The 24,099-nt window shown below is 39.8% G+C and overlaps 9 protein-coding genes and 2 non-coding genes across 20 annotated transcripts in view; 7 read left to right on the forward strand and 4 right to left on the reverse strand.

The window, feature by feature from the left end:
• Positions 1-2,293, forward strand: part of LOC104753698 (serine/arginine-rich splicing factor RS2Z33) — a 3,842-nt gene extending 1,549 nt beyond the window's left edge. For 2 of the 5 annotated variants that reach the window (XM_010475976.2, XM_010475933.2), the window contains exons 2-7: positions 248-357; positions 1,002-1,041; positions 1,156-1,251; positions 1,353-1,543; positions 1,636-1,740; positions 1,842-2,293. In XM_010475976.2, coding sequence (XP_010474278.1) covers positions 251-357; positions 1,002-1,041; positions 1,156-1,251; positions 1,353-1,543; positions 1,636-1,740; positions 1,842-2,091 — 789 coding nt within the window. In that variant the 5' untranslated portion in view covers positions 248-250 and the 3' untranslated portion in view covers positions 2,092-2,293. Of the gene's footprint in view, positions 1-247; positions 358-743; positions 1,042-1,155; positions 1,252-1,352; positions 1,544-1,635; positions 1,741-1,841 lie in introns of those variants that run through there. The other 3 variants (XM_019245332.1, XM_019245328.1, XM_010476030.2) reach the window with 2 other exon arrangements.
• TRNAS-CGA lies at positions 2,610-2,691 on the forward strand. The gene has a single exon. It is a non-coding gene; the product is annotated as a tRNA-Ser (tRNA).
• Positions 2,739-3,501, forward strand: LOC104704022 (pathogenesis-related protein 1). The gene has a single exon (XM_010420141.2). It carries the CDS (start codon positions 2,926-2,928, stop codon positions 3,499-3,501), a length of 576 nt encoding a protein of 191 aa, XP_010418443.1. The 5' UTR covers positions 2,739-2,925.
• Positions 3,700-3,781, reverse strand: TRNAS-UGA. The gene has a single exon. It is a non-coding gene; the product is annotated as a tRNA-Ser (tRNA).
• Positions 4,107-6,891, forward strand: LOC104753994 (protein REVEILLE 8-like). 2 transcript variants are annotated; one of them, XR_762084.2, is made up of 9 exons: positions 4,107-4,412; positions 4,829-4,886; positions 4,975-5,098; positions 5,193-5,336; positions 5,458-5,586; positions 5,656-5,765; positions 5,853-5,912; positions 6,009-6,154; positions 6,442-6,891. XR_762084.2 is itself a non-coding variant. In XM_010476185.2 (9 exons), exons 1-8 carry the CDS (start codon positions 4,234-4,236, stop codon positions 6,127-6,129), a joined length of 903 nt encoding a protein of 300 aa, XP_010474487.1. In that variant the 5' UTR covers positions 4,107-4,233; the 3' UTR covers positions 6,130-6,154; positions 6,442-6,891. The 2 variants fall into 2 exon arrangements, 1 of the variants encoding a protein (XP_010474487.1); XM_010476185.2 differs by having other exon boundaries at positions 6,031-6,154.
• Positions 7,377-11,225, reverse strand: LOC104753900 (DEAD-box ATP-dependent RNA helicase 45-like). Its single transcript, XM_019245343.1, has one exon. The coding sequence runs from the start codon at positions 10,779-10,781 to the stop codon at positions 7,803-7,805; it is 2,979 nt and encodes a 992-aa protein (XP_019100888.1). The 5' UTR covers positions 10,782-11,225; the 3' UTR covers positions 7,377-7,802.
• LOC104754125 lies at positions 12,647-13,987 on the reverse strand. Of its 2 annotated transcripts, none has more exons than XM_010476327.1 (4): positions 13,895-13,987; positions 13,600-13,806; positions 13,094-13,456; positions 12,647-12,997 (listed from the first exon to the last, which is right to left on the reverse strand). In XM_010476327.1, the coding sequence occupies exons 2-4, from the start codon at positions 13,804-13,806 to the stop codon at positions 12,824-12,826; spliced, it is 744 nt and encodes a 247-aa protein (XP_010474629.1). In that variant the 5' UTR covers positions 13,895-13,987; the 3' UTR covers positions 12,647-12,823. The 2 variants fall into 2 exon arrangements, with proteins under 2 accessions (XP_010474629.1, XP_010474599.1); XM_010476297.1 differs by having other exon boundaries at positions 13,956-13,981.
• LOC104754226 (DEAD-box ATP-dependent RNA helicase 42-like) lies at positions 14,490-17,625 on the reverse strand. Its single transcript, XM_010476397.2, has one exon. The coding sequence runs from the start codon at positions 17,512-17,514 to the stop codon at positions 14,650-14,652; it is 2,865 nt and encodes a 954-aa protein (XP_010474699.1). The 5' UTR covers positions 17,515-17,625; the 3' UTR covers positions 14,490-14,649.
• On the forward strand, positions 17,862-19,668 carry LOC104754317 (60S ribosomal protein L4-1-like). The gene is made up of 2 exons (XM_010476505.2): positions 17,862-19,041; positions 19,378-19,668. The coding sequence occupies exons 1-2, from the start codon at positions 17,935-17,937 to the stop codon at positions 19,489-19,491; spliced, it is 1,221 nt and encodes a 406-aa protein (XP_010474807.1). The 5' UTR covers positions 17,862-17,934; the 3' UTR covers positions 19,492-19,668.
• LOC104754395 (L-ascorbate peroxidase 2, cytosolic) lies at positions 20,097-22,482 on the forward strand. 3 transcript variants are annotated; one of them, XM_010476618.1, is made up of 10 exons: positions 20,097-20,203; positions 20,295-20,438; positions 20,574-20,748; positions 21,119-21,184; positions 21,328-21,376; positions 21,471-21,553; positions 21,650-21,729; positions 21,814-21,916; positions 22,026-22,084; positions 22,259-22,482. In XM_010476618.1, the coding sequence occupies exons 2-10, from the start codon at positions 20,317-20,319 to the stop codon at positions 22,269-22,271; spliced, it is 750 nt and encodes a 249-aa protein (XP_010474920.1). In that variant the 5' UTR covers positions 20,097-20,203; positions 20,295-20,316; the 3' UTR covers positions 22,272-22,482. The 3 variants fall into 3 exon arrangements, with proteins under 3 accessions (XP_010474920.1, XP_010475056.1, XP_010474986.1); XM_010476754.2 differs by having other exon boundaries at positions 20,138-20,161; XM_010476684.1 differs by having other exon boundaries at positions 20,182-20,198.
• LOC104754686 (pentatricopeptide repeat-containing protein At3g09650, chloroplastic-like) overlaps positions 22,664-24,099 on the forward strand; it is a 3,472-nt gene continuing 2,036 nt past the window's right edge. The window contains exon 1 of one of the 2 annotated variants that reach the window (XM_019245363.1): positions 22,664-24,083. In XM_019245363.1, the coding sequence (XP_019100908.1) occupies positions 22,757-24,083 (1,327 nt within the window). In that variant the 5' untranslated portion in view covers positions 22,664-22,756. The remainder of the gene's footprint in view (positions 24,084-24,099) is intronic. The other variant, XM_019245360.1, reaches the window with a different exon arrangement.

Genomic DNA, 24,099 nt, shown 5'->3' on the forward strand with positions numbered 1-24,099 from the left:
TTTTTTTTTTTTTTTTGTTTCTATCGGAATTAGGAATCTTCGATTGTTATCTCTTTCCATATCTATATGATTTTGATGTTCCGATGTAAATCCTTGTTCGGGTCAAATCGAAGTTTAGATAATTCGATTGATGCTATTAGATATCAGAGCTCTGTTTCAGTCTTCTTCCTGTCAAGACTATCTCAAAGCTGTATATGTATGCTGATTGGATTACCCTTTCCTATTTCGTTTTTTTGGTACCGTGAAGAAGATGCCTCGATATGACGATCGATACAGCGGTACACGTCTCTATGTTGGCCATCTGTCATCTCGAACAAGGGAACGGGATCTTGAACGACTCTTCAGCAAATATGGAAGGTATGTTTTCAGAGATTCTTTTTGGCAGAAACAGCTCTTTTGTCCGCGAGTTGTGAACTTAGCCTGCTTTGCGGTTAGGCAAAGCTATTGTCTTTACTCTTTAGATTCACATCTTTGGTTCATTTTTGCTCTGTTTTCAGCTTTGCAAAAATGGCTCTCTTTTGTGAAAGTTGTGAACTTAGTTACATAGTCAGCTTTGTAGTTAGGCAAAGCTATGGTTTTGGATTCACATTTTGGTTCAACTCGTATTAGTAGAGTCAGACACCTAAAGCGGGTCTGAATTACGATTGATATTGAGGATGCTTGTGTATTCATTAAATTATATGGGTGGGGAGTATTGTGGCTCAAAAGTGTAGCATATTTTAACCTGAATGATCTTGTTGAAGGTTTTTTTTACCTGGAGAATTATGGTGAGAGAGAGAGGGTCCCCTTGGTGGAAATTCTTTCATGGTGTTTGGGGGACTTTGGCGGTTCTGTTTGTTGTGTTATTGCGTGTTTTAGTGGTGAAAAATGGCAACATTCTCAAAATCTGGTGTTTTGTTAGCCGTTGATGGTGAAGTATCATAACACTAGCTACACCAGTAGCTAGCAGTTCTTTTAAAGTTAAATGTGGCCTTACTGTTTCTGGAAAACCATTTCCGCAGAATTCGAGATTTGGACATGAAGCGAGACTATGCCTTCATCGTAAGTAGTGATCCCCTATAACTAAGCTTGGTCGACTCCTTAACTTATGTTAGCTTAGCTGTGTCCTATTGATGGCTCTTCTGTCTGGTATATATGTTCACTTTCTGATCTCAGGATTTCAGTGATCCTCGAGATGCTGATGATGCGAGGTACAGGTTGGACGGGAGAGACTTTGATGGAAGCCGTATAATTGTGGAGTTTGCAAAAGGGGTATAGTTAGCTCTATCTTTTAGAAAATTCTTATGTTCTGTGTCTATTTGAATTTTTAAGTTTCTTTCGTTTAACCTTTTTGGGTTTTCCTTCTTTTGTAGACACCACGTGGTTCCAGAGAATTTTCCTCGAGCAGAGGCCCTCCTCCTGGAAGTGGTCGTTGCTTCAACTGTGGTCTTGATGGTCACTGGGCTCGAGATTGCTCCGCTGGTGACTGGAAGAACAAATGTTATCGATGTGGAGATAGGGGTCACATTGAGAGGAACTGTAAGAACAGTCCTAAGAAGCTCAGGTATCATTTACCAATCCCATTCTCACACTTTTTCTTGGCTAAAACACTGTCATTTTCTTAATTTGAGTCATCTGTTTTTGATTATATATCAGGCGGGATGCAAGTTACTCAAGATCGCCAGTTCGGTCCCGGTCTCGGTCTCCTCGTCGTAGAAGAAGAAGCCCTATCAGAAGCTACAGCCGTGGTCGTAGCTACAGGCTAGTGATTTCCCAGTATGACTTATAATTTCGCAACTTATAACTACAAGTTTGATTATAATGCAACTTTATATTGTTCTGTCTGGGTCTGGTTGTTTCAGTCGCTCTAGATCACCGGTTAGGAAGGAAAAGGATCTGAGTCCTGAACCTGCTGCTAGAAGCAGAAGCCCTGAACCAATGGTGGACAACTCTCCTCTCTCCAAAGATAGAAAGAGAAGCCTAAGTCCTGAAGAAGGCAGCCCCAAAGAGAGGCCGAGAAGAAATGATGATGACGGTATTGGAACCAATGGACAACAAGACCGGAGTCTTAGTCCCAGAGAGGACCGTAGCCCTAAAGGCGGACACAGCTGAAGAGACGACCGTAGCCCTGTGGAAGATGATGACCAGTGAAGAGTAAGACAAATGTTGGTTATTTGCTTTTGGTTGATTATTTATGACTTATAATGGTCTTAGACAATGTAATGGATTTTGTTCTTCCTGTTTGGAAACTTGACTCGAGACTTCGTCTTATCTTTTTCGAAAAATTTAAGAAAATAAATCAACTTTTCGTTTCTTTGTTTCTGTTCCATTAATTATATGGTCAAGTAAATGGATACCGAGGCTCTTCTTCTTTCTCAAAACCTCTTTTAACACTTTCTTATTCATCTCAAATGGAATTTGTCCCGTGCGCACAAGAGCATTCCCTTTTCTTTACAGGATGGTGATGGGAATAACGAAGCAGAAATCTTGAAATGACAGGCGAAGGATTAGACGTCTTTGTACTCACGAAGCAAGTCTACAGCTTTCTGTTTTACCTCAGGTGATCATTTTTTGTCATTGTATTGTAAACTTTGTCAATATAAATGATAGTATTGATTAGATAAGCAAAAGTCAATATGTCCGAGTGGTTAAGGAGACAGACTCGAAATCTGTTGGGCTTTGCCTGCGCAGGTTCGAATCCTGCTGTTGACGTAAGTGTTTTACGTTTTACTTTTGTTGATGGGTATGTTGGTCGTTTTAGTACAACCTGTACCTTTAAAAGTTCATAAACAAACTCTAAAAATATATGCTAGTCGTCTTCTTATCAAGCAAATCTGTTAGGAAAATGGAAAATTCTAACAGAACAATGCAACAAAAAAAAAAACTCCTTAGAAACAGAGGAACCAGGATGATGAGAGCACACAATTATACAGAGGAGACGTGGAGATGTCTATGACCTTGTCTCATCCATCGTCATGTCTCATCCTTGTCATCCTTCTCTTTTCCGGTCATCCCTCGGCCTCCGGAACCTCCATCATCCCCCACCTGATGAACAGGGCGGCGCGTATGTTCAACAGAGCGAGGAAAGCTAGACAGGCGAGAGAATTCCTACAAGCTCACAACATCGCGCGCGAGTCAGCAGGCGTGCCACCTCTAGGATGGAACAAAGGCCTGGCCCGATTCGCTGATAAATGGGCTAAGCAACGTCAAACCGATTGCAATATGATACATTCAAATGGGCCTTACGGCGAGAACATGTTCTGGTACCGGCGTAGGAGGACGTGGTCGGTGGAGAGAGTGGTGACGAAATGGTTCGAGGAAAGGTTTAACTACGACATGAAAACAAACACGTGCGCATCGGGTGAGACGTGCGGCCATTACACGCAGATGGTGTGGCGAACCACCACAGCCGTTGGATGCGCACGCGTGAAATGCAATAACGGTCGTGGCTATCTTGTGGTTTGTGAATATGATCCACGTGGGAATTACGAAGGTGAAAGCCCTTTCGATCAAAACAATTAAACGAGAAAAAAATTAGAGATTGATTGAAAACATTTTTTGTTTTCTTATATAATGAAGATATATTATTTATGCTTGGTCCTCGCATATATTGAAGAGGTTATGGAATTTTTTTAATTTGATTTTAAAAAGTCTCCCTTTTTTTTGGTTTGTATTGATCAAAATTGGACAAAAAAAAAGTTAAAAAAAAAAAAAAGAGAACGTCGACAGCAGGGTTCGAACCTGCGCGGGCGAAGCCCAATAGATTTCAAGTCTATCTCCTTAACCACTCGGACATATCGACATGTTTTGTTTATCATGCGTATATTGATTTATTTATACCAAGAAACGTCTATGAGAGTGGTTGACGTGGACTGTGGATCGTTTATTTGATTTGGCACTTAGCAATTGGGCAACTCGTTTGATTCGGTACGAGTCCTTTTCTTGCATACCAATTATAGGAACATTATAAAAAAAAATAAAAAAAAACACGACCATACATTTTTCATATAATCATAATTAATGTAAGTCCTACACGTGCTTAAGCTTGAGGCTATAGAACTCAAGTGATAGCAAATAAAATATAGGGATGAAACTAAAGAAATGAAAAATGGATGGTCTGAGATCAAAGTGAAACACACTCCACATATTATTATTACACATACCAACTTCTTCCCCCGCCATTTGGACTTTTTTTTTTTTCCCCACTTTCTCTCTCTAAGACTTAACACCTGTCGTTATCTGAAAACATAACCGATGAGCTCGTCGCCGTCAAGGAATCCGACGACCGCCGAAGCACCGCCATCAACATCGACGGATGCGGTGGCCGCGGAAAGTGGTTCGTCTAAGAAAGTGAGGAAACCTTATACCATCACCAAGTCTAGAGAGAGCTGGACTGAGGAAGAGCATGATAAGTTTCTTGAAGCACTTCAATTGTATAATTCTCTGCTTCTATTTGTTTATTTTTTCTCGTCTTTATTAGGGACTCTTGAGTTATTTTAACTTTGCTGCTGATTTTCTGAGTTTTTCAGTTAAGTCAGAGGAAGTATTATGTTAGGTTTAGTATCTTAGCTATAATAAGATCTACTTCGTTGAGTTACATTGATCTATTTGTTTGAGTTGATTGAGTTACATCCGATCTTTTGTAGAGCTCATGTTGAACTTATAAGCATTAAGATTCAGAGATATTGTTACATGTTATTGTCTTTGAATAGAAGCATATATAAATGTCTAATAATAGCCAGCTCTGTATATATTCTTGTAAGTCTTTATACTTGTGCGGACGTTTTGAAACTGTTATTCCTTTAGCAAGACCCTGATTGTGCTGATACTACTGGTCTCTCTTCCTTAGGTTTGATCGTGATTGGAAGAAGATAGAAGATTTTGTTGGTTCCAAAACTGTAATTCAGGTTTGAGAATAGCTCCTCTGGATTTAAAGGAGAATTTACACATTTGTTGGCTATTGTTTTCAACTTTATTTGACTAACTCTACTGCAGATTAGGAGTCATGCCCAAAAATACTTTTTAAAGGTTCAGAAAAACGGGACATTAGCACATGTGCCACCCCCTCGGCCTAAGCGCAAAGCAGCTCATCCGTATCCTCAAAAGGCATCAAAGAACGGTTCGATCGTTTTATTATCCTTATTAGTTTGATTAGTGTAAATGAGTCTTTGTTCCGGTTACTTGAGTTGTAACTCCATTTTTTTATGTTGTAGCTCAAATGGCACTTCAAGGTTCCACGTCTTTTACTACGCGAAATAGCGACATGCCGGGATATACTTTGTGGGATGATGCTTCAATGCTGCTAAACAGAGTTATTTCACCACAGCCAGAACTTGCTAATCTTTATGGAATAGAAGGCATGCACTTTTGTCTCTCTTTATTTTATTTTTTACTTCATTTTATTGGTAGTTGTAGAGTATAGGTTCTATCAAAGGACGTTTCATGTGCTTATTATGGCATATAACGCCACTGATTCAGCTAATATTGGATCGAAGGGCATATTAAATGTTAGTAGCCCTTCTACATCTGCTGTGGGAAGCTCAAGCCGAAGAACAGTATCAGGTTCTGAGATTGTAAGAAAGTCGAAACAGCCTCCCGTGCTTCACGGTAATTTAATTATCTGTGAACACTCTATATCTTAAGGCCGTGGACACTCTACTGATAAACACTTTGCAGCTGTTCCTGATTTTGCTGAAGTTTATAACTTCATTGGGAGTGTCTTTGATCCTGAAACGATTGGTCACGTGGAAAAGCTCAAGGAAATGGATCCTATTAATTTCGAAACTGTGAGTCAGAGTTTACAAGCTTTCAGACTACAATGATGGTATATACAAGCTTCTAGCATCCTTCATTAATCAATGTATGTTTTGCAGGTTCTGCTATTGATGAGAAACCTCACAGTTAACTTATCAAACCCTGATTTTGAATCCGCTGTAAGTGTTAAATTTACGATAAAAGTTTTATGATTCTTATACAATTAAAGGAGTTTTTTGCGCTTGCGTGAGTAAATATAATCTAACCTCAGCTAGTCCGACTGTAATAATACTTCAGAGGACAGTCCTCTTATCATATGAACTGAACACCGAGCTCCCAAGCGTTGGTACCACTGGTTCCCTTGTCAAGAACTCAACAAGCGACAAATCATCGTAACAAAAATATTAGCCATCAATAGCAAGTAAGTGTTTTTCCTTCTTTTTCCTCGGACCTTTTAAATGTACAGTACAATAAAACAATTCACCACTATTAGAAATCACATGCGGTCATGGTTAGACTTCTAGATTTACGTCTAGTGACAGTGATCTAACTCTTAAGGTTTCCAATGAGATTTATATAGTTCTCTCTGTAGTCACAGTCATAGTCTCAAAATGACCAGGATACAGTATATTATATATACACTTCAGGCTTCTTGCAAACTTTGTAAAGTCTTACATAAGAGTTATATGGTTCTCACCGTATTGGCAGGTTTACTCATCGTTTTTCCATGTTTAATAAACATTGGTGTTATACGTCACTGGGAATCACAATCTTGTCAATGCATCATCATGTGGGGAATTGCGTTTTAAGTGTTTTGTTGTTTTGTTGTTTTGAGGAGAAACATAAACGAAGTTTTAGGCTATAGGGTCTTGCGCAGATTTTGACAAGGACCTGTGTGTAAGGTGTTTTCTACTAGCTGCGGTTCACGGGTTTGCAAGGCAGCCTCAGCCGCAGGTACTCTTGTACAAAAAGTCTCTTTTTGTTTGTGTTGTGTATTTATTATATGTTCAGCTGTTGAGTTTTCCCCATTTGGTGGATTATATTTTCACTAAGCGGGTGTCAAGGATAAGTCTTAGGACTGACTGTAATGGTTCAAGATCAGTGTTAAGTACATAGCGGTAACTCTGTTTGTTTTAAACTTGACAGCTTTCTCTATTAGGTGTTTCATTCAGAGTTCTGTTTAATTAAAAAGAGCACGAAGGTAATGAAGGAAACCACCCGAATCAAATCAAATTTATGTTTGTTGTCACACCAAGGCATGTCTATAAAAAGATTCTGCAATTTGGCAGAGATTGTATTCCAATAAATCAATAAATAATTACTTGTTATCTGAGTAAGTTAAAAATCTTAGTATCACAAACCTCATGGTTTTATAGGACAGAGTATCTTCTGGCTTGTGTTNCGTTTTAAGTGTTTTGTTGTTTTGTTGTTTTGAGGAGAAACATAAACGAAGTTTTAGGCTATAGGGTCTTGCGCAGATTTTGACAAGGACCTGTGTGTAAGGTGTTTTCTACTAGCTGCGGTTCACGGGTTTGCAAGGCAGCCTCAGCCGCAGGTACTCTTGTACAAAAAGTCTCTTTTTGTTTGTGTTGTGTATTTATTATATGTTCAGCTGTTGAGTTTTCCCCATTTGGTGGATTGTATTTTCACTAAGCGGGTGTCAAGGATAAGTCTTAGGACTGACTGTAATGGTTCAAGATCAGTGTTAAGTACATAGCGGTAACTCTGTTTGTTTTAAACTTGACAGCTTTCTCTATTAGGTGTTTCATTCAGAGTTCTGTTTAATTAAAAGAGAACGAAGGTAATGAAGGAAACCACCCCAATCAAATCAAATTGATGTTTGTTGTCACACCAAGTCATGTCTATAAAAAGATTCTGCAATTTTGCAGAGATTGTATTCCAATAAAGCAATAAATAATTACTTGTTATCTGAGTAAGTTAAAAATCTTAGAATCACAAACCTCATGGTTTTATAGGACAGAGTATCTTCTGGCTTGTGTTCCTCCAGGGAGAGAGAAGGCTTGATTAGTTACGTCTTCAAGAACACGCTTGAGTTCAGCTTTTGCTGTCTAAACAGATATTTCGGTAGGCCCTTCAACGAACAGATAAAGCTTGCGTTGCCCAGGTCCGGGCATACTTCCTGACTCATAATACTGACCTCTAACGGTAATGGCGGCTCCACTCCACTCTGATATTGGACCAAGCGTTTCTTTGTGGGTGACTCTCCACCGAGCATTTTGTGGGAAATCATTGATTTCTGATTCTGCTTCATAGTGTTCAGGCATCGCATCAGCTTGAATCCTTGCAAGGTTGTGTTGCAGGTTAGCGGCAGCAGCCATGGCTGCAACGCGGCCTGCTCCATCACAAGGAGGGAAACCTGCCACAGTAACAAGCCCGCCTCCATTAGGCAGCAATTGGTTAGCTGTCACAGTAGCTTCAGCAGCAGCAGCAATGGCGACTATCTGAGAAAGCATAGCTTGTTGCTGTGAGATATCACTACCAGCCTTTCTTACTACATCATTCTCATTCTCATCTTCTGAGTCAGACTTCTCTTCCTCATAGCCATACTCCTTAGCTTGTGCTTTCTTTGCTGATTTCCTGACTTCCTCCTCCTCTTCATTGAATCTAAAGCCACTGCCACCATAGCCAGTTCCATGAGCTTGCTCAATACCCTGTTTCACTTTTGCCATGAACCCATCGGCCACTGCTTTTACATCATCAGGAACAAGCTGCTCAGATAGTTCCAGGGCCTTGACTAAATCTGGTGCATATTTTGCATCATCCTCGGAGAGAAATGTTACAGCACAGCCTTTCCGCCCTGCCCTACCTGTCCTGCCAACACGATGCACGTAGTCTTCATAGTGGTTCGGCGGATCAAAGTTTACAACCAAGTCAAGCTCTTTCACATCTAGACCCCTGGCTGCAACACTTGTGGCAATCAACAAATTGCAGACAGTGCTCTTAAAATCAGATATAGCTGATTCACGATCAGCCTGGTCCTTACCCCCGTGAAGAGATAGACATGCATAACCATATTTGGTCATCAAATCATTATACAATACATCACATTTGTCCTGTGAACGAACAAAGACCAGAATTTTTCCTTTCTCATACCATTCCCCAAGAAGTTCCAAAAGTCTTCTGAACCTCTCACTCTCCGGTCTGATTTCAACTAACTGAGTTATATCTTTATTCACAACACTCCTCCCACCAACCTGTATTTCCACAGGATTGTTCAAGACTTTACGTGCCAAAGTTTCAACCTGGCGTGGAAAAGTGGCAGAGAATAGCACAGTTTGACGATCATGTCGAATATTTTGTACAATACGAGTAATTTGAGGCTCAAAACCCATGTCAAACATACGGTCAGCTTCATCCATTACCAAAAATGTGACCCTTCGCAGATTGGTGATTTTTCCACTGCTTGTACAAAGAATATCGATCATTCTGCCAGGAGTACAAACAACAATCTCGGTACCTCGCTTAAGATCATTGATTTGCTGGGCAACTCCTGATCCTCCATACACAGCCACACATCTTATACCCAATGCCTTGGCAAACTTTTTGATATCGCTGTGAATCTGCTGAACAAGTTCTCTAGTTGGTGCCATTACAAGCCCAATCGGCCCATCACCAGCTTCAACGGGAAACTGGTCTTTGATATGCCTCAACATTGGCAGAACAAAGCCAAGGGTTTTACCTGAACCGGTTTTTGCAACCCCAATGCAGTCTCGTCCGCTCATGATGATTGGGAGTGCTTGTGCTTGGATAGGCATTGGCTTTTCATAGTTAAGTTTCTTCAACGTATCCAAGATTTTACTGGTTAGTCCAGTCTGGTACCAAGATTTGATGGGTCTTGGTACACCTTTCCCATGTACTTTTAGCTCCAAGTCCCTTGTATAAGCATTAACTACATCCTGTGTCATCCTAGAGATATCCTTGACTTCGATATAGAAGTTCTTCCGGAAAGGTTCATACTCTATTTTGGAGTGGTCAACAAGAGACAATTTCTCTGCTTTAGTCTTCTTAACTCTCTTCATGAACTCCTCATCGTCTTCGTCTAAACTTGGATCATTATGATGATTCATTGGTTCTGAATAATCAGAATCAGAATCAGAATCTTCACCTTGAATTATCCTACCAAGGGCCTTATTAAAACCTTTGTTTGCCCGGTCAGCACTTTCCTTCGAAGTAATATTGCTAAGCTTCTCAACCTCAGGTAATACCATAGTATTCATAAAAGCATCTAAAGGATCAACATCATCGTCATCATCATCTGCAGCTATGTTGTCACCTCCAATATTCTCATTCTCCATGTCTACCATCTTGGCATCTCCACTGTTTTCAGGTATAGTCTCTCCATCAACATCATCCATTTCTGAGTCTGCATTGTCGTCATCATCATCAGATTCTCCTTCAAGAGTCCAAGCCTTACCAGCAGCGTCAAGACACTTACTTTCACTTTGAGCTTCCTCCTTGTGCCTCTTGAGCTCTTGCCACTCCTGGACTCTTCTCCTCCGTTTGTGTACTTCTTCATCCAACTGCTTCTGCTCATCCTCTACATCTTCTTCTTCTTCTTCTTTCCAGGTTTTGATCTCACCATTTTCATCACCATGCCTGCTAGTTTTTGAGCTTTTCATGTCAAGCTTGACATCATCATCATCATCTCTATCTTCAATAGAACCCTCTCGTGACCTCTCCTTTTCATGTTTCTTCCTACCCTCCCTGTCTCTCCTCTCTCTGTCCCTTTTCCTATCTTTGCCCTTATCTCTCTCACGTTCACGGTGTCCTCTTTCCTTGTCCTTCACTCTGCGTTTCTTATCCCTCTCCTCTTCAGAATCGCTAACCCTCCTCTCTCTCCGTCTCCGACTCCGTATCCTCTCATCTTCTTCTTGAGAATCACTTCTCCTAACTCTCTCAGACCGTCTCTTCTCCGAAATGTTCTCCTTCTTCCGCTCCGTACCGCGATCACGATCTCTACGATACTTCTTGTTCAAAGCAGCAGCATCGTCTTCCTTGCTGGACTTAGATCTCTTCTCTAACTTCATCTCTAATGCAACAAAAAATCCCGATAGAAAAGCACGTAACCTACCCTACCCTACCGAGATTCAAATCAAAACCACCGACCAAGCCAGAGAATCTTCAACGATTAATCCACTCTAAAATTTTCCCGATGAAGAAGAAGACAGAACCTTCCAGAAGAATCGACAAGGACTCTTACAACGCGTCTCGTTGATGTGGACTACTGTTATGTTGTGTTAAGTAACCAACCGCCTTAATATTTTGTTGGGCCCTGGTTGGTAACAGATAAAAAACAAAAAAAAAGTAAAAACTAAAAATTGTTATTGGGCTAATTGGGACTTATTAAGGTTCACTAATCGAGATTTCGTCAATTTTATCACTTCTTCTCTTTTAATCTAATTTTTATTTTTATTTTTTGTCTTCTCCTGTAACTTTAAAAAGCAAATTCAAGTGTATGCAAAAAATTCAAACATTATTATGACTTTGGACTCACATTATTCTAATTATTGTATGTAATATCCTTTGATTTCAGTGTCAAGGGTAAAGTTAGTGGATGATTATTATTTATAGTTCCTTCTTAGATAAAAGTTTCAAGTTAAATCAAAAATATAGCAAAATTTTGAAATGTATTATTGTGCCAGCTACCGGCATCTTGACTATCTTTTGCGTCGAGATGCATTAACTCTTTTTCAATATCTTTTCAGAAAAAAAACGACTGAATTCATACAAATCTGGGTCATGATGTAACTTACTTGGTTCGTTTACCACAAATATATATATATATATATATATATATATATATATATATATATATGCATATGGTCCATTGTGCTTTCTAATAATATGTTTCACCGGCATTTTATGCCTATAACCATTAAATACAATAATTCATTATGAATGTTTTCTCCATCCAAAAATGTAACTGATATGGAATATGACTAAGTAATTCATTTGTATCCACACGAATTGATTTGGTGGTTAAATGCTGTTCTATAAGAAGCAATAAACTTTAGCAGGGTATATAACCAAGTTGCGAAAGACGGAAAGTCATAGACTCGGTGCATAGTTGGTTGGTAGGCACACTTTAATGCTCAGGACTCAGGAGATGAAGAATAAAAATTTCCACACACATGAACGAACACATATAGATATATGTGTGTATGATAATTTATTTGTAGAAATTGATAAATTTGCTTTACAAAACGTAATAAAAATTGATATTGCTTAGTTTAATTTAAGGGGAGGTATTGATTTAGGATTTAGAAAGAATTTTAATGACTTTAAAAGTTAGGTAAAATATGTTGTTATTCAATCAAGACTTTTAAAAACTCTTTAAAAATTTGGTGTTATTGGTTGTAGATTTGTAAAAAGTTATCTAAAATCTTGATAAATCTAGTGTTATTGGATTAAGAGTTTTATAAAGTCATTAAAAGTTTTATGTTATTCAAGTAAAACAAAAGAATTTTGGATTGTTAATGAATTCAAATTTTATGTTATTGGTTTAGGATTTTATATCATTTCCTTCATAACAAAAGTCATGAAAATTCTTTCATCAAATAGAAATATTTTACAAGATTAGAAAAAACAAATCATCAAGATTTTAAAAAACTTCCTAAACAATCTCTTAGAATCCTTCATTTTTAACTTTCAATTTTCTATGATTCTAACAATCAGCAAGAACATAAAATCATTAAAATTCTTTCTAAATCCTAAACCAATACCTCCCTCTAAGTTTTTACTCTTTACAAATAAGAGGGTCAAACCTCAAATTAATATTCTTATTTGTAGAAATTGATGTTGTAGGCTATATATGTTTGTATTAAGTTATTAACATATTCATATATGAAATGATATATATATATATATATATATATATATATATAAATGAATATAGTAAACGCGAACCCTTTTATTCATAATCTAGTAATATTTTTTTATAAGCCGAAAAGAAACGACTATTATATACTGTATCACACACAGACAGTATAATAGTGGATAACAATAAATCATACTTACACACATGCAAACTGTAATTTATTGTAGTTAATAAAATAAAAAATTCTATCTTTTAATTGTTGATGATACGGTTAATAAGAGGGATGAGTTTTTCCATCGTTATGGGGTCCAAGAACACGTGGTCCACTCCGGCTTCATGGAACGCCGTAAACTGCTCTTTGGACGACGTCACGCCCACCATCAACGACGTCCATCCCTTGTCTCTTAACTCCTTAGCCTTAATTGCCTAAAAATAATACAAACAACGAGAAAAGGAATTTTTTTTAAAATGGAAGCTGTTACGCTATATATTAAGCGATGATGGATCCTATATACATTATACCTTAGTCAGGACAATAAGGTCATAAGAACTCAGCAGCTGGACGTCTTTCACAGTGAAAAAACTCATAGAAACAAGTCCTCCGGCTTTTCTGATGAGCTTTTCATGATTCCGACGGAAAGCATCATCGGGATTGTCGTCAACGATTAACGCTTTAAACAAGTGCTTCCTAAAAGTACCGTTTCTCATCCCGGAGTTGAGCTTGTTATAGACTGACTCCATCTTTTCGATGGTTAACGGCATAACCTCGCATTTGTCAATTCCAGCCTTTATCAAATCACTACGCTGTCCGTCCGTGTCTCCTTTTGAAGTCACACCCACGATCATCGACTTCACAAGATACTTCTCCCGAAGATCCCTAGTTACCTAATTAAACAATTTAAATATATATATATATATATATATATAGAGAGAGAGAGAGAGAGATGATTAGATTAAAGTTATGTTGATCTTTAAAAAGTTTGTAAAAAAATCGTACCAGTTTTGTCTGTGGGATTCATTTTTTGTACCTTGATTCCATTTTCTACGGTGACCATGAGGATGATAAGGTCGTAGGAAGCCAACCCGAGGAGATGTTCCATCATTACATGAACAACGGTCTTAACCACTTTGAGGTTTATATTATCTCCCCCAGCTCTTTCGATGATCTTCTCGTAGTTACTATTTACGCCAGTACCAACCAACAAAACGTCGATTTTCTTACTGCTTGATGCCATCTTCGATATTTTGGACAAAAGTGTATATAAATATTAGTAAATAATAATAAGAAAGAATCAATAATTAAGAGTTAACTCACATACGTACGATTGCTATCAGTAGATTATCTATGAAAGAAGAAATAGATTAACGTTTAATTAGGAGATACCGATCGATCGAGAGAGAAAAACCAAGAGCGACACAAAACAAGTGAAGATTGATAGCATTCTCAAGTCTCATTTATAGAGAGAAACGTAGGAAAAATCTTCAATGCCATAATTTTCTTTTGGCTCAAGGATGATGATTGATGACAAGTGTCATCTTAATCTGTGATGCATAAAAGAATCTTATTCAGTAATTTGTTTATCTTTACTACGGATCTAATTTGTTAATAAGACGACTTCACCCACTCATTTTTTCTGTCCCGTGTCACATTATTCTCCTTATGTCGTTTCCTTTGATCTCATCATTATTCATTACTCTTGTACAAAAGTTTCTTACAATTTTTTTTTTTGTTTGTGTTGTGAATTTAGCACGTTCAGCCGTTGAATTTTACCCCATTTATATCGGGATTTTATTTCCACTAAGCGGGTCTCACGGATAATAAGTCCTAGGACTGACTGTAATGGTTCAATATCAGTAGTGTTAAATAAATAACGGTAACTTCAATTGTTTATAAGTTGGCAGCTTTCTCTATTAGGTGTTTGATTCAGAATTTTGTTTGATTAACAAAATATTATATACAAGAAAGAGAGAACGACGGTACTGAAAGAAAATCACCACCCAATCTAATTGATGTTTGTTGTCACAGCAAGTCAATCTATAATAAGACTCTGCATCCAAGAATCACAAACCTCATGGTTTTATAGAACAGAGTATCTTCTTGCTTGTGTTCCTCCAGGAAGGCAGAAGGCTTGATTAGTTACATCTTCAAGAACACGCTTGAGTTCAGATTTTGCTGTCTTAACAGAATTTTCAGTAGCCCCTTCAACAAACAGATAAAGCTTGCGTTGCCCAGGCCCCGGCATACTTCCTGGATTATAATGCTGACCTCTAACGGTAATGGCGGCTCCACTCCACTCTGATACTGGACCAAGCGTTTCTTTGTGGGTGACTCTCCACCGAGCATTCTGTGGGAAATCATTGATTTCCAATTCTGCTTCATAGTGTTGAGGCATCACATCAGCTTGAATCCTTGCAAGGTTGTGTTGCAGGTTAGCGGCAGCAGCCATGGCTGCAACGCGGCCTGCTAAATCACTAGGAGGGACACCTGCCACAGTAACAAGCCCGCCACCATTAGGCATGAATTGGTTAGCAGTCACAGTAGCTTCAGCAGCAGCAATGGCGGCCATCTGAGAAAACATAGCTTGTTGCTGTGAGATATCACTACCAGCCTTTCTTACTACATCATTCTCATCTTCTGAGTCAGACTTCTCTTCCTCATAGCCATACTTTGCTTGTGCAATCTTTGCTCGTGCTTTCGTTGCTGCTTTTCTGACTTCCTCCTCCTCTTTGTTGAATTTAAAGCCACTACCGCCATAGCCAGTTCCATGAGCTTGCACAATACCCTGTTTTACCTTCATCATGAACCCATCGGCTAGTGCTTTCACAGCATCTGGTACTGGCTGCTCAGATAGTTCCAAGGCCTTGACTAAATCTGGTGCATAATTTGCATCATCCTCGGAGATAAATGTTATAGCACAGCCTTTCCGCCCTGCCCTACCTGTCCTGCCAACACGATGCACGTATTCTTCATAGTGGTTCGGGGGATCGAAGTTTACAACCAACACAAGCTCTTTCACATCGAGACCCCTGGCTGCAACACTTGTGGCAATCAACAAACTGCAGAAATTGTTCTTGAATCCAGATATAGCTGATTCACGATGCCTTTGTTCCATACCCCCGTGAAGCGATAGACAAGCATAATCATGATTTTCCATCTCATCACACAAAGCATCACATTTGTCCTGTGAACGAACAAAGACCAGAACTTTTCCTTTCTCGTACCATTCCAGAAGAAGTTCACGAAGTCTTGTGAACCTCTCACTCTCCGGTCTGATTTCAACTAACTGAGTTATATCTTTATTCACAACACGCCTCCCACCGACCTGTATTTCCACAGGATTGTTCAAGACTTTACGTGCCAAAGTTTCAACCTGGCGTGGAAAAGTGGCAGAAAAGAGCACAGTTTGATGGTCAGGTCGAATATTTTGTACAATACAAGTTATCTGAGGCTCAAATCCCATGTCGAACATACGGTCAGCTTCATCCATTACCAAAAATGTGACCCTTCGCAGATTGGTTATTTTTCCACTGCTTGTGCAAAGAATATCGATCATTCTGCCAGGAGTACAAACAACAATCTCGGTACCTCGCTTAAGCTTATTGATTTGCTGGGCAACTCCAGATCCTCCATACACAGCCACACATCTTAGACCCAATGCCTTAGCAAACTTTTTGATATCGCTGTGAATCTGCTGAACAAGTTCTCTAGTAGGTGCCATTACAAGCCCAATGGGTCCATCACCATCTTCAACGGGAGGCTGATCTTTGATATGCCTCAACATTGGCAAAACAAAGCCGAGGGTTTTACCTGACCCAGTTTTTGCAACCCCAATGCAGTCTCGACCGCTCATGATGATTGGGAGTGCTTGTGCTTGGATAGGCATTGGCTTTTCATAGTTAAGTTTCTTCAAAGTATCCAAAATCTTGGTGGTTAGTCCAGTCTGGTACCAAGATCTGATGGGTCTTGGTACATCTTTCCCATGTACTTTTAGCTCCATTTCCTTTCTATAAGCGTTAACTGCATCGTATGTCATCCTTGAAATATCCTTGACTTCGATATAGAAGTTCTTCCTGAAAGGTTCATACTCTACTTTGGAGTGGTCAACAAGAGACAGTTTTTCTGTTTTAGTCTTCTTAACTCTCTTCATAAACTCCTCATCGTCTTCGTCTAAATTTGGATCATCATCATCATTCATTGGTTCTGAATAATCATAATCAGAATCAGAATCTTCACCTTGAATTATCCTACAAAGGGACTTACTAAAACTATTCTTTGGTTGATCACCACTTTCTTTCACATCCTTGTTAGAATCCAGAGAACTACTTCTAAGCTTCTCAACCTCAGGTAATACCTTAGAATTCATATAAGCATCCAAAGGATCAATTTCCTCTTCATCTTCAGGTCTAGCACCTCCACTAGCGGAGTCTACCATCTTCACTTCTGAGTCTGATTTATTATCTTCATCATCAGATTCTCCTTCAAGAGTCCAAGCCTTTCTGGTCTCAGGACCCTTACTTTCACTTTGAGATTCCTTATGCTTCCTCTGCAACTGTTGCCACTCCTGGAGTCTTCTCCTCCGTTTCTCCACCTTCTCATCCTCTACTTCTTCTTCTTCTTCCATGGAATTATTCTCACCATTTTCATCTCCATGCCTGATAGTTCTCTCAATCTCTTTCCTTGTACGTTTCAAGTCACGCTTGATATCATCCTTCTCCTTCCCTCTGCGTGTATCCCTCCTCTCTTCGTCAGAATCACTAATCTTCCTATCCCTCCGTGTCCGAAGCTTCTCCCTCTCATAATCATATTCTCTCTTTTCGCAATCACTTCTATTAACTCTCTCGGACGGTCTCGTGCTCCTATCCTTCTCTCGCCGCGTCTCCTTGTGACGATCCTTACGGTCACGATCTCGGCGATTCTTTTTCAAATCATCATCCTTCCCCATTTCAAAACACCACAAATCCCAGATACACAACCAATTAATTACGCAGTTCCAAAGAATTTAACTGTCAGCCCAAATATTTCCCGGCGACGACGAAGCTACCAGAAGAGTCGAGGGAGATACCGTACACAGAGTCCCTTTTCTTATTATATAGGGTCTGAAATTTCCTTTTCTTAGTTTAGTTGTAAAATCGAAAGAGGAGAGAGGTTCAAGCCTTTAAATTTGGGCCGTGACTTAAAATCTAAACTATTTGAGATCATTGGGCTTTATAAGGCCCACTAAACGGGGTTTTCGTCAGTAACCCTAAATGAAACCCTAGTATATTAGTCCTTCTTAAACTGAAGCTGCGAAAGCCCTAAAATTCTCAAAAGAGTCTAAAGAGACAGAGAGAGTGAGAGACAGAGAGAAACCTAATTGAGAGAAATGGCCGCCGCCGCTGCTCGTCCTCTCATCACCGTCCAAGGTTTGGACGGTGACATGGCCACCGATCAATCCTCCACCGTCGTAATACCCGACGTCATGACGGCGCCAGTTCGTCCCGACATCGTCAACTTCGTTCACGCTCAAATGTCCAACAACAGCCGTCAGCCTTACGCCGTGTCCAAGAAGGCCGGTCACCAGACCTCTGCTGAGTCCTGGGGAACCGGACGTGCCGTCTCGCGTATCCCTCGTGTTCCTGGTGGTGGTACTCACCGTGCCGGTCAAGCAGCGTTCGGTAACATGTGTCGTGGTGGTCGGATGTTCGCTCCTACCAAGATCTGGCGCCGCTGGCACCGTCGTATCAATGTCAACATGAAGCGTCACGCTATCGTCTCAGCCATCGCCGCAACTGCTGTCCCTTCGCTTGTTATGGCTCGTGGTCACCGGATCGAGAACGTTCCTGAGATGCCTCTCGTTGTGAGTGACTCCGCCGAAGGTGTGGAGAAGACCTCAGCTGCGATCAAGGTTTTGAAACAAATCGGTGCTTATGATGATGCTGAGAAGGCCAAGGACAGCATTGGGATCCGTCCTGGTAAAGGTAAAATGAGGAACCGTCGTTACATTTCTAGGAAGGGTCCTCTTGTGGTTTACGGAACTGAAGGGTCTAAGATAGTTAAGGCGTTTAGGAATCTTCCTGGTGTTGAACTTTGCCATGTTGAGAGACTTAACTTGTTGAAGCTTGCTCCTGGTGGTCACCTTGGTCGGTTTGTGATCTGGACCAAGTCTGCTTTTGAGAAGCTTGAGTCTATCTATGGTTCGTTTGAGAAGCCATCTGAGAAGAAGAAGGGATATGTGCTTCCTCGTGCTAAGATGGTGAATGCTGATCTTGCCAGGATTATCAACTCCGATGAGGTTCAGAGTGTTGTGAAGCCGATCAAGAAGGATGCGAAGAGGGCTGTGCTTAAGAAAAATCCATTGAAGAACCTGAATGTGATGTTGAAGTTGAATCCTTATGCTAAGACTGCAAAGAGGATGTCACTGTTGGCTGAAGCACAGAGAGTCAAGGCCAAGAAGGAGAAGCTCACCAAGAAGAGGAAAACTGTTACCAAGGTGATCCCAATGCTTCATTTTCTCGTATATCCATCATTGTTTTGTTTTTGTGTATGCATTTCATTTGGCTTAACTGATTTCTCAACTGTTAAGTGTTAGGTATTTGTTTGCATTATATGTTAAGCTGTACAATAAACTGTGCCCCTCTGGCTTAGTGTGCTAGTGAATTCAATATGTAGTGTAGGTTGCACCATTTTAATTAATTCTGAAATGTCGTGTAGTAGTTTCGTTTGTAAATTGGTTATGTGGGATTCCTTGTTTTGTGATATATATAATTAAATGTTTGGCCTCTTCACTGACTCGGTTTTGAAATCTTTGTCTTATATCTTACATCAGGAGGAGGCGTTGGCAATCAAAGCAGCAGGCAAGTCGTGGTACCAGACTATGATTTCCGACAGTGATTACACCGAGTTTGATAACTTCACCAAATGGCTCGGTGCTAGCCAGTAATCATCTCGTCTGCTTTGGCACACTTCCATATTTTAGTCAAAGATTTTGGTCTTTTTTTTTTAATTTTTAATATCTGTTTTGTGTTTTGGAGTCTGGATATTATTAAGTTGAATTATGAACAAGTTTCACTTTTCACATCTTCATTTCTTACTTCGCCTTATATCAGTTTCCTTTATATATGTTTTGTTCCTTCGTATCTTTTGATGGTGCTTGTTGATTCATGAACCAAATTAAAGACAATCCCTAGGTTAAAGCTACATATTGTTTGCCCAATTAGAAGAGAATATGTTAATTTATTTACTGTTTAGTGTTGATCAGTCCTCAAGTCTTTGTGATCAATAGTTAAGGTTAAGCCCAATACAAACTTTTCAAACTCAAGTCAAGAGCAGTTGTGTTTAACGATATTTGATTAAAATACATATTTAAGGAAGATAGAATGCCACGTGGTGTATATCTGTTGGGTAAAATTTGTATCATTGTCATCTTCTTTCTACTATGGTTTCTGGAAGGCGCGCAAAGAGTCTCTTTTTATCTACAAATCATGACCGTCCATCTCACGGCATTTCTAAAAGAAAGACTGAAACTAGAAGCTTCATTTTATCATTAGCCAATTCTATAAATTGATTCGCTAATTAAAGTAAACGACAACTTCTTACAACAACTTGTTGAGGTTTTTCCTTTGATCGATCTCTGTATTTTCGTAGTTAGTTGAGTATGTTCTTGTAATCTTATCTATCGATATATATAGATTCTTCAGTTTTGAATTCTCTGTGGGGTTTAAAAAAGTCTTTCACGCTTTGCAGAGAGAAGCAAAATTTGAAGAGAATGGTGAAGAAGAGTTACCCGGAAGTGAAAGAAGAGTACAGGAAAGCTGTTCAGAGATGCAAGAGGAAGCTCCGTGGTCTTATCGCTGAGAAACATTGTGCTCCCATCGTCCTTCGTCTTGCGTAAGATCCTCCCTCTGGTTCTAATCTGCTCTGTTTCTGTATAGTTTCTTTTGTTTTGCTTATTAAGTGTTGCTGCATTTGTGAGTTGTTCAATGGATTGCCTCTGAGAGCAATTTTTTTTGGGAAAATTTGCAGATGGCACTCGGCTGGGACATTTGACGTGAAGACGAAGACTGGAGGACCGTTTGGGACGATTAGGCATCCTCAAGAGCTAGCCCATGAAGCTAACAATGGTCTTGATATTTCCGTCAGGCTTCTTGAGCCTATCAAGGAGCTGTTCCCTATGCTTTCATATGCTGATTTCTATCAGGTAAATTTCAGTGTGCTGAGATTTTTTTAGGCTGTAATATTTGACCATATAGGATGCATCAAATTGTAGTAATTAATAGCCACATATAATCAGGGTTTTTGGATGCATCAATGATTGTGTAACTTCCAAATGTAGTAGTTACTAGCTTGAGGTGATTTTGTTTGTTGAAACCGCTAAGTTATGACTCAAAAAGGTTCTTCTCTAGCCTGAGTCGTCTGTTATTGGCCCTCTGGTTTGTTTGCAAAGAAATCGAAGAGATTATATACTAGATTCACACATGTATGATTATAACTGAATCTAGAAATTTACCTTGAATTTCCTATCGGTATAACGGTTTGATTCATTTCTTGTTTTTTCTTGGTTACTGTAGCTAGCTGGAGTTGTTGCTGTTGAAATCACTGGAGGACCCGAGATTCCATTCCATCCTGGTAGACTGGTGAGTCAATATTCAACTTCTTCTTGTTGAAACGCAACTCACTGATGAATGATGATGGTCAGATACAGACACCACCAAAGTGACGTTTTCTCTCTTCTTAGTATTGTTCATGTGATTTTACTGAACCAAACTTCATCTTTCAGGACAAAGTTGAGCCACCTCCTGAAGGTCGTCTGCCTCAGGCCACCAAAGGTAAAACAGATCGTATTAAAAGAATGCTTTTAGTTTGAATTCAGGTACCAGATTGTAGATACATGTTTATAATCTTTATTGTAATTAAATTCAGGTGTGGATCATCTAAGAGATGTGTTTGGTCGGATGGGACTCAATGACAAAGATATTGTTGCATTGTCTGGTGGACACACCTTGGTATGTATGCTGCATCTAGAAACAAAAGACCTATAAGTGAGCCTAAAATATGTGCTCTTCTCAGTTTTGGCTCATCATACCAACTTTTACTTTCAGGGTCGGTGCCACAAGGAGCGCTCAGGATTTGAAGGAGCATGGACACAAAATCCTCTTATTTTTGACAACTCCTATTTCAAGTAAGATCAGTTTCTCTCTGCTTATGTTTTCCTCATGCTTGAAATTGGACCGGAGCTCTTGAATCTTAATGGTTTATTAAACAGAGAGATATTAAGCGGAGAGAAAGAAGGACTTCTTCAACTACCAACCGACAAGGCTCTTCTCGAGGATCCTCATTTTCGTCCATTTGTTGAGAGATATGCTGCAGTAAGTAACACAACTCATCATTTCATGATTCTCATGATCATATATATATATATATATATATATATATATCGTCAAACGGATTTATCACTGATTCAAATGTTACTCTCAGGATGAGGATGCCTTCTTTGAAGACTACTCGGAAGCTCATCTGAAGTTGTCTGAACTTGGTTGGGTACATTTCTTTAACTTTTTCTTTTTGTTTTGATGTAATGTCGTAAACTTTAATTATTCCTCAGAAAACTCAACTCACATACACTCGATTTTGTCTAAAAACCGATCATAATGAATTAAACTCAACTCAGAGGAAGTTATCACATAGGTCTTTGTTTATGTGCTTTGCAGGTTTGCTGACTAAGGAGTAATCAGCTGGAATCTGGCGTCAATGCCCTATTTCTTGATTACTGTTCCCCCGCGTTATCATTGTAATCATATTAAAAAAACAGAACAAAAAAACAGTAAAATCGAATGTTGTATTGTACGTGTGTCTTGGGGTTGTTTGTAACTAATGAATAAGACAACTCAGTTGATGTAAACAAACAAGTCTCTTTACAACATTTTCATATACATATGTTTGGAGGCTAATTAGTAATCTCGTAGTTAACTAACTAACTACATATTGATAGTTGTGTTATCTATGACATTTTAGAGCATTTGTGATCGAAATTATGGATCCACCAAAAAAATGAATATTATATTAGAATCAAAAATACAAATATGGAGATATTTAAATATGAACCGATGCTTGAATCTCAATACAGCGACGTAGCACAACTCTGTTCCACCCAAATAATCCATTTTCATTACAGGACGCACACACTCTCTCTCTTCGATGGACCTAAGATGAACATTCTCCGACCTCCGACGTCATCATCGTCGTTTCCACCATACCAAAACTCCGCTCCGTTAACCCCACCGGTGGTTTTCTCTCTCACCCACATCCCCATAAAACTCTGCTTCACCGCCGCTGGTCGATTCACGCGCCGCCAATTATTCCAACGGTCCGCTTCCGGCACTGCTAGTAGCTCCGCCGGAGACCTCTCTTCCTTCTTGGGCTCTTCCTCAGAGGCCTACTCAACACACAACGACCAAGACCTTCTGTTTCTACTCCGCAATAGAAGAACAGATGAAGCTTGGGCTAAGTATGTTCAATCCACTCATCTCCCTGGACCAACTTGTCTTAGCCGTTTAGTTTCTCAATTATCTTACCAATCCAAACCCGAGAGCCTCACGCGCGCTCAATCTATCCTCACGCGCCTTCGCAATGAACGCCAGCTTCATCGCCTTGACGCCAATTCCCTCGGCCTCCTCGCCATGGCTGCAGCCAAGTCTGGTCAAACCCTTTACGCCGTATCCGTCATCAAGTCAATGCTCCGTTCCGGTTACTTACCTCACGTTAAAGCGTGGACAGCTGCAGTAGCTAGCCTCTCTGCTGCCGGAGATGACGGACCGGAAGAATCGATCAAATTATTCACGGCTATTACGCGACGAGTCAAACGTTTCGGTGACCAATCTTTGGTTGCTCAATCTAGGCCTGATACGGCGGCGTTTAACGCGGTGCTTAACGCTTGTGCTAATCTTGGTGATACTGACAAGTACTGGAAGCTGTTCCACGAGATGTCTGAGTGGGAATGTGAGCCTGATGTTTTGAGTTACAATGTTATGATCAAGTTGTGTGCGAGGGTTGGTAGGAAGGAACTGATTGTTTTTGTGTTGGAGAGGATTATTGATAAAGGGATTAAGGTTTGTATGACTACGATGCATTCTCTTGTTGCAGCTTATGTTGGGTTTAGTGATTTGAGGACTGCTGAGAGAGTTGTTCAAGCGATGAGGGAGAAAAGGAGAGATCTTTGTAAGGTTCTACGAGAGTGCAATGCAGAGGATTTGAAGGAGAAAGAAGAGGAAGAAGCAGAAGGTGATGATGATGATGCGTTTGAGGATGATGAAGATTCAGGTTACTCGGCTCGGGATGAGGTAAGCAGTGAAGAGGAGTTTGAGGATGTGTTCAAGAAATTGCTACCTAACTCGGTTGATCCGAGGAATGACCCACCATTGTTGCCTAAAATCTTTGTTCCAGACTCAAGGATCTACACGACGTTGATGAAAGGTTATATGAAGAATGGGCGTGTGGCAGACACAGCTAGAATGCTCGAGGCAATGAGGCGTCAAGATGATAGAAATAGCCA

Source organism: Camelina sativa, chromosome 1 (genome assembly GCF_000633955.1).
Source record: "Camelina sativa cultivar DH55 chromosome 1, Cs, whole genome shotgun sequence".
Classification (NCBI taxonomy): domain Eukaryota; kingdom Viridiplantae; phylum Streptophyta; class Magnoliopsida; order Brassicales; family Brassicaceae; genus Camelina; species Camelina sativa.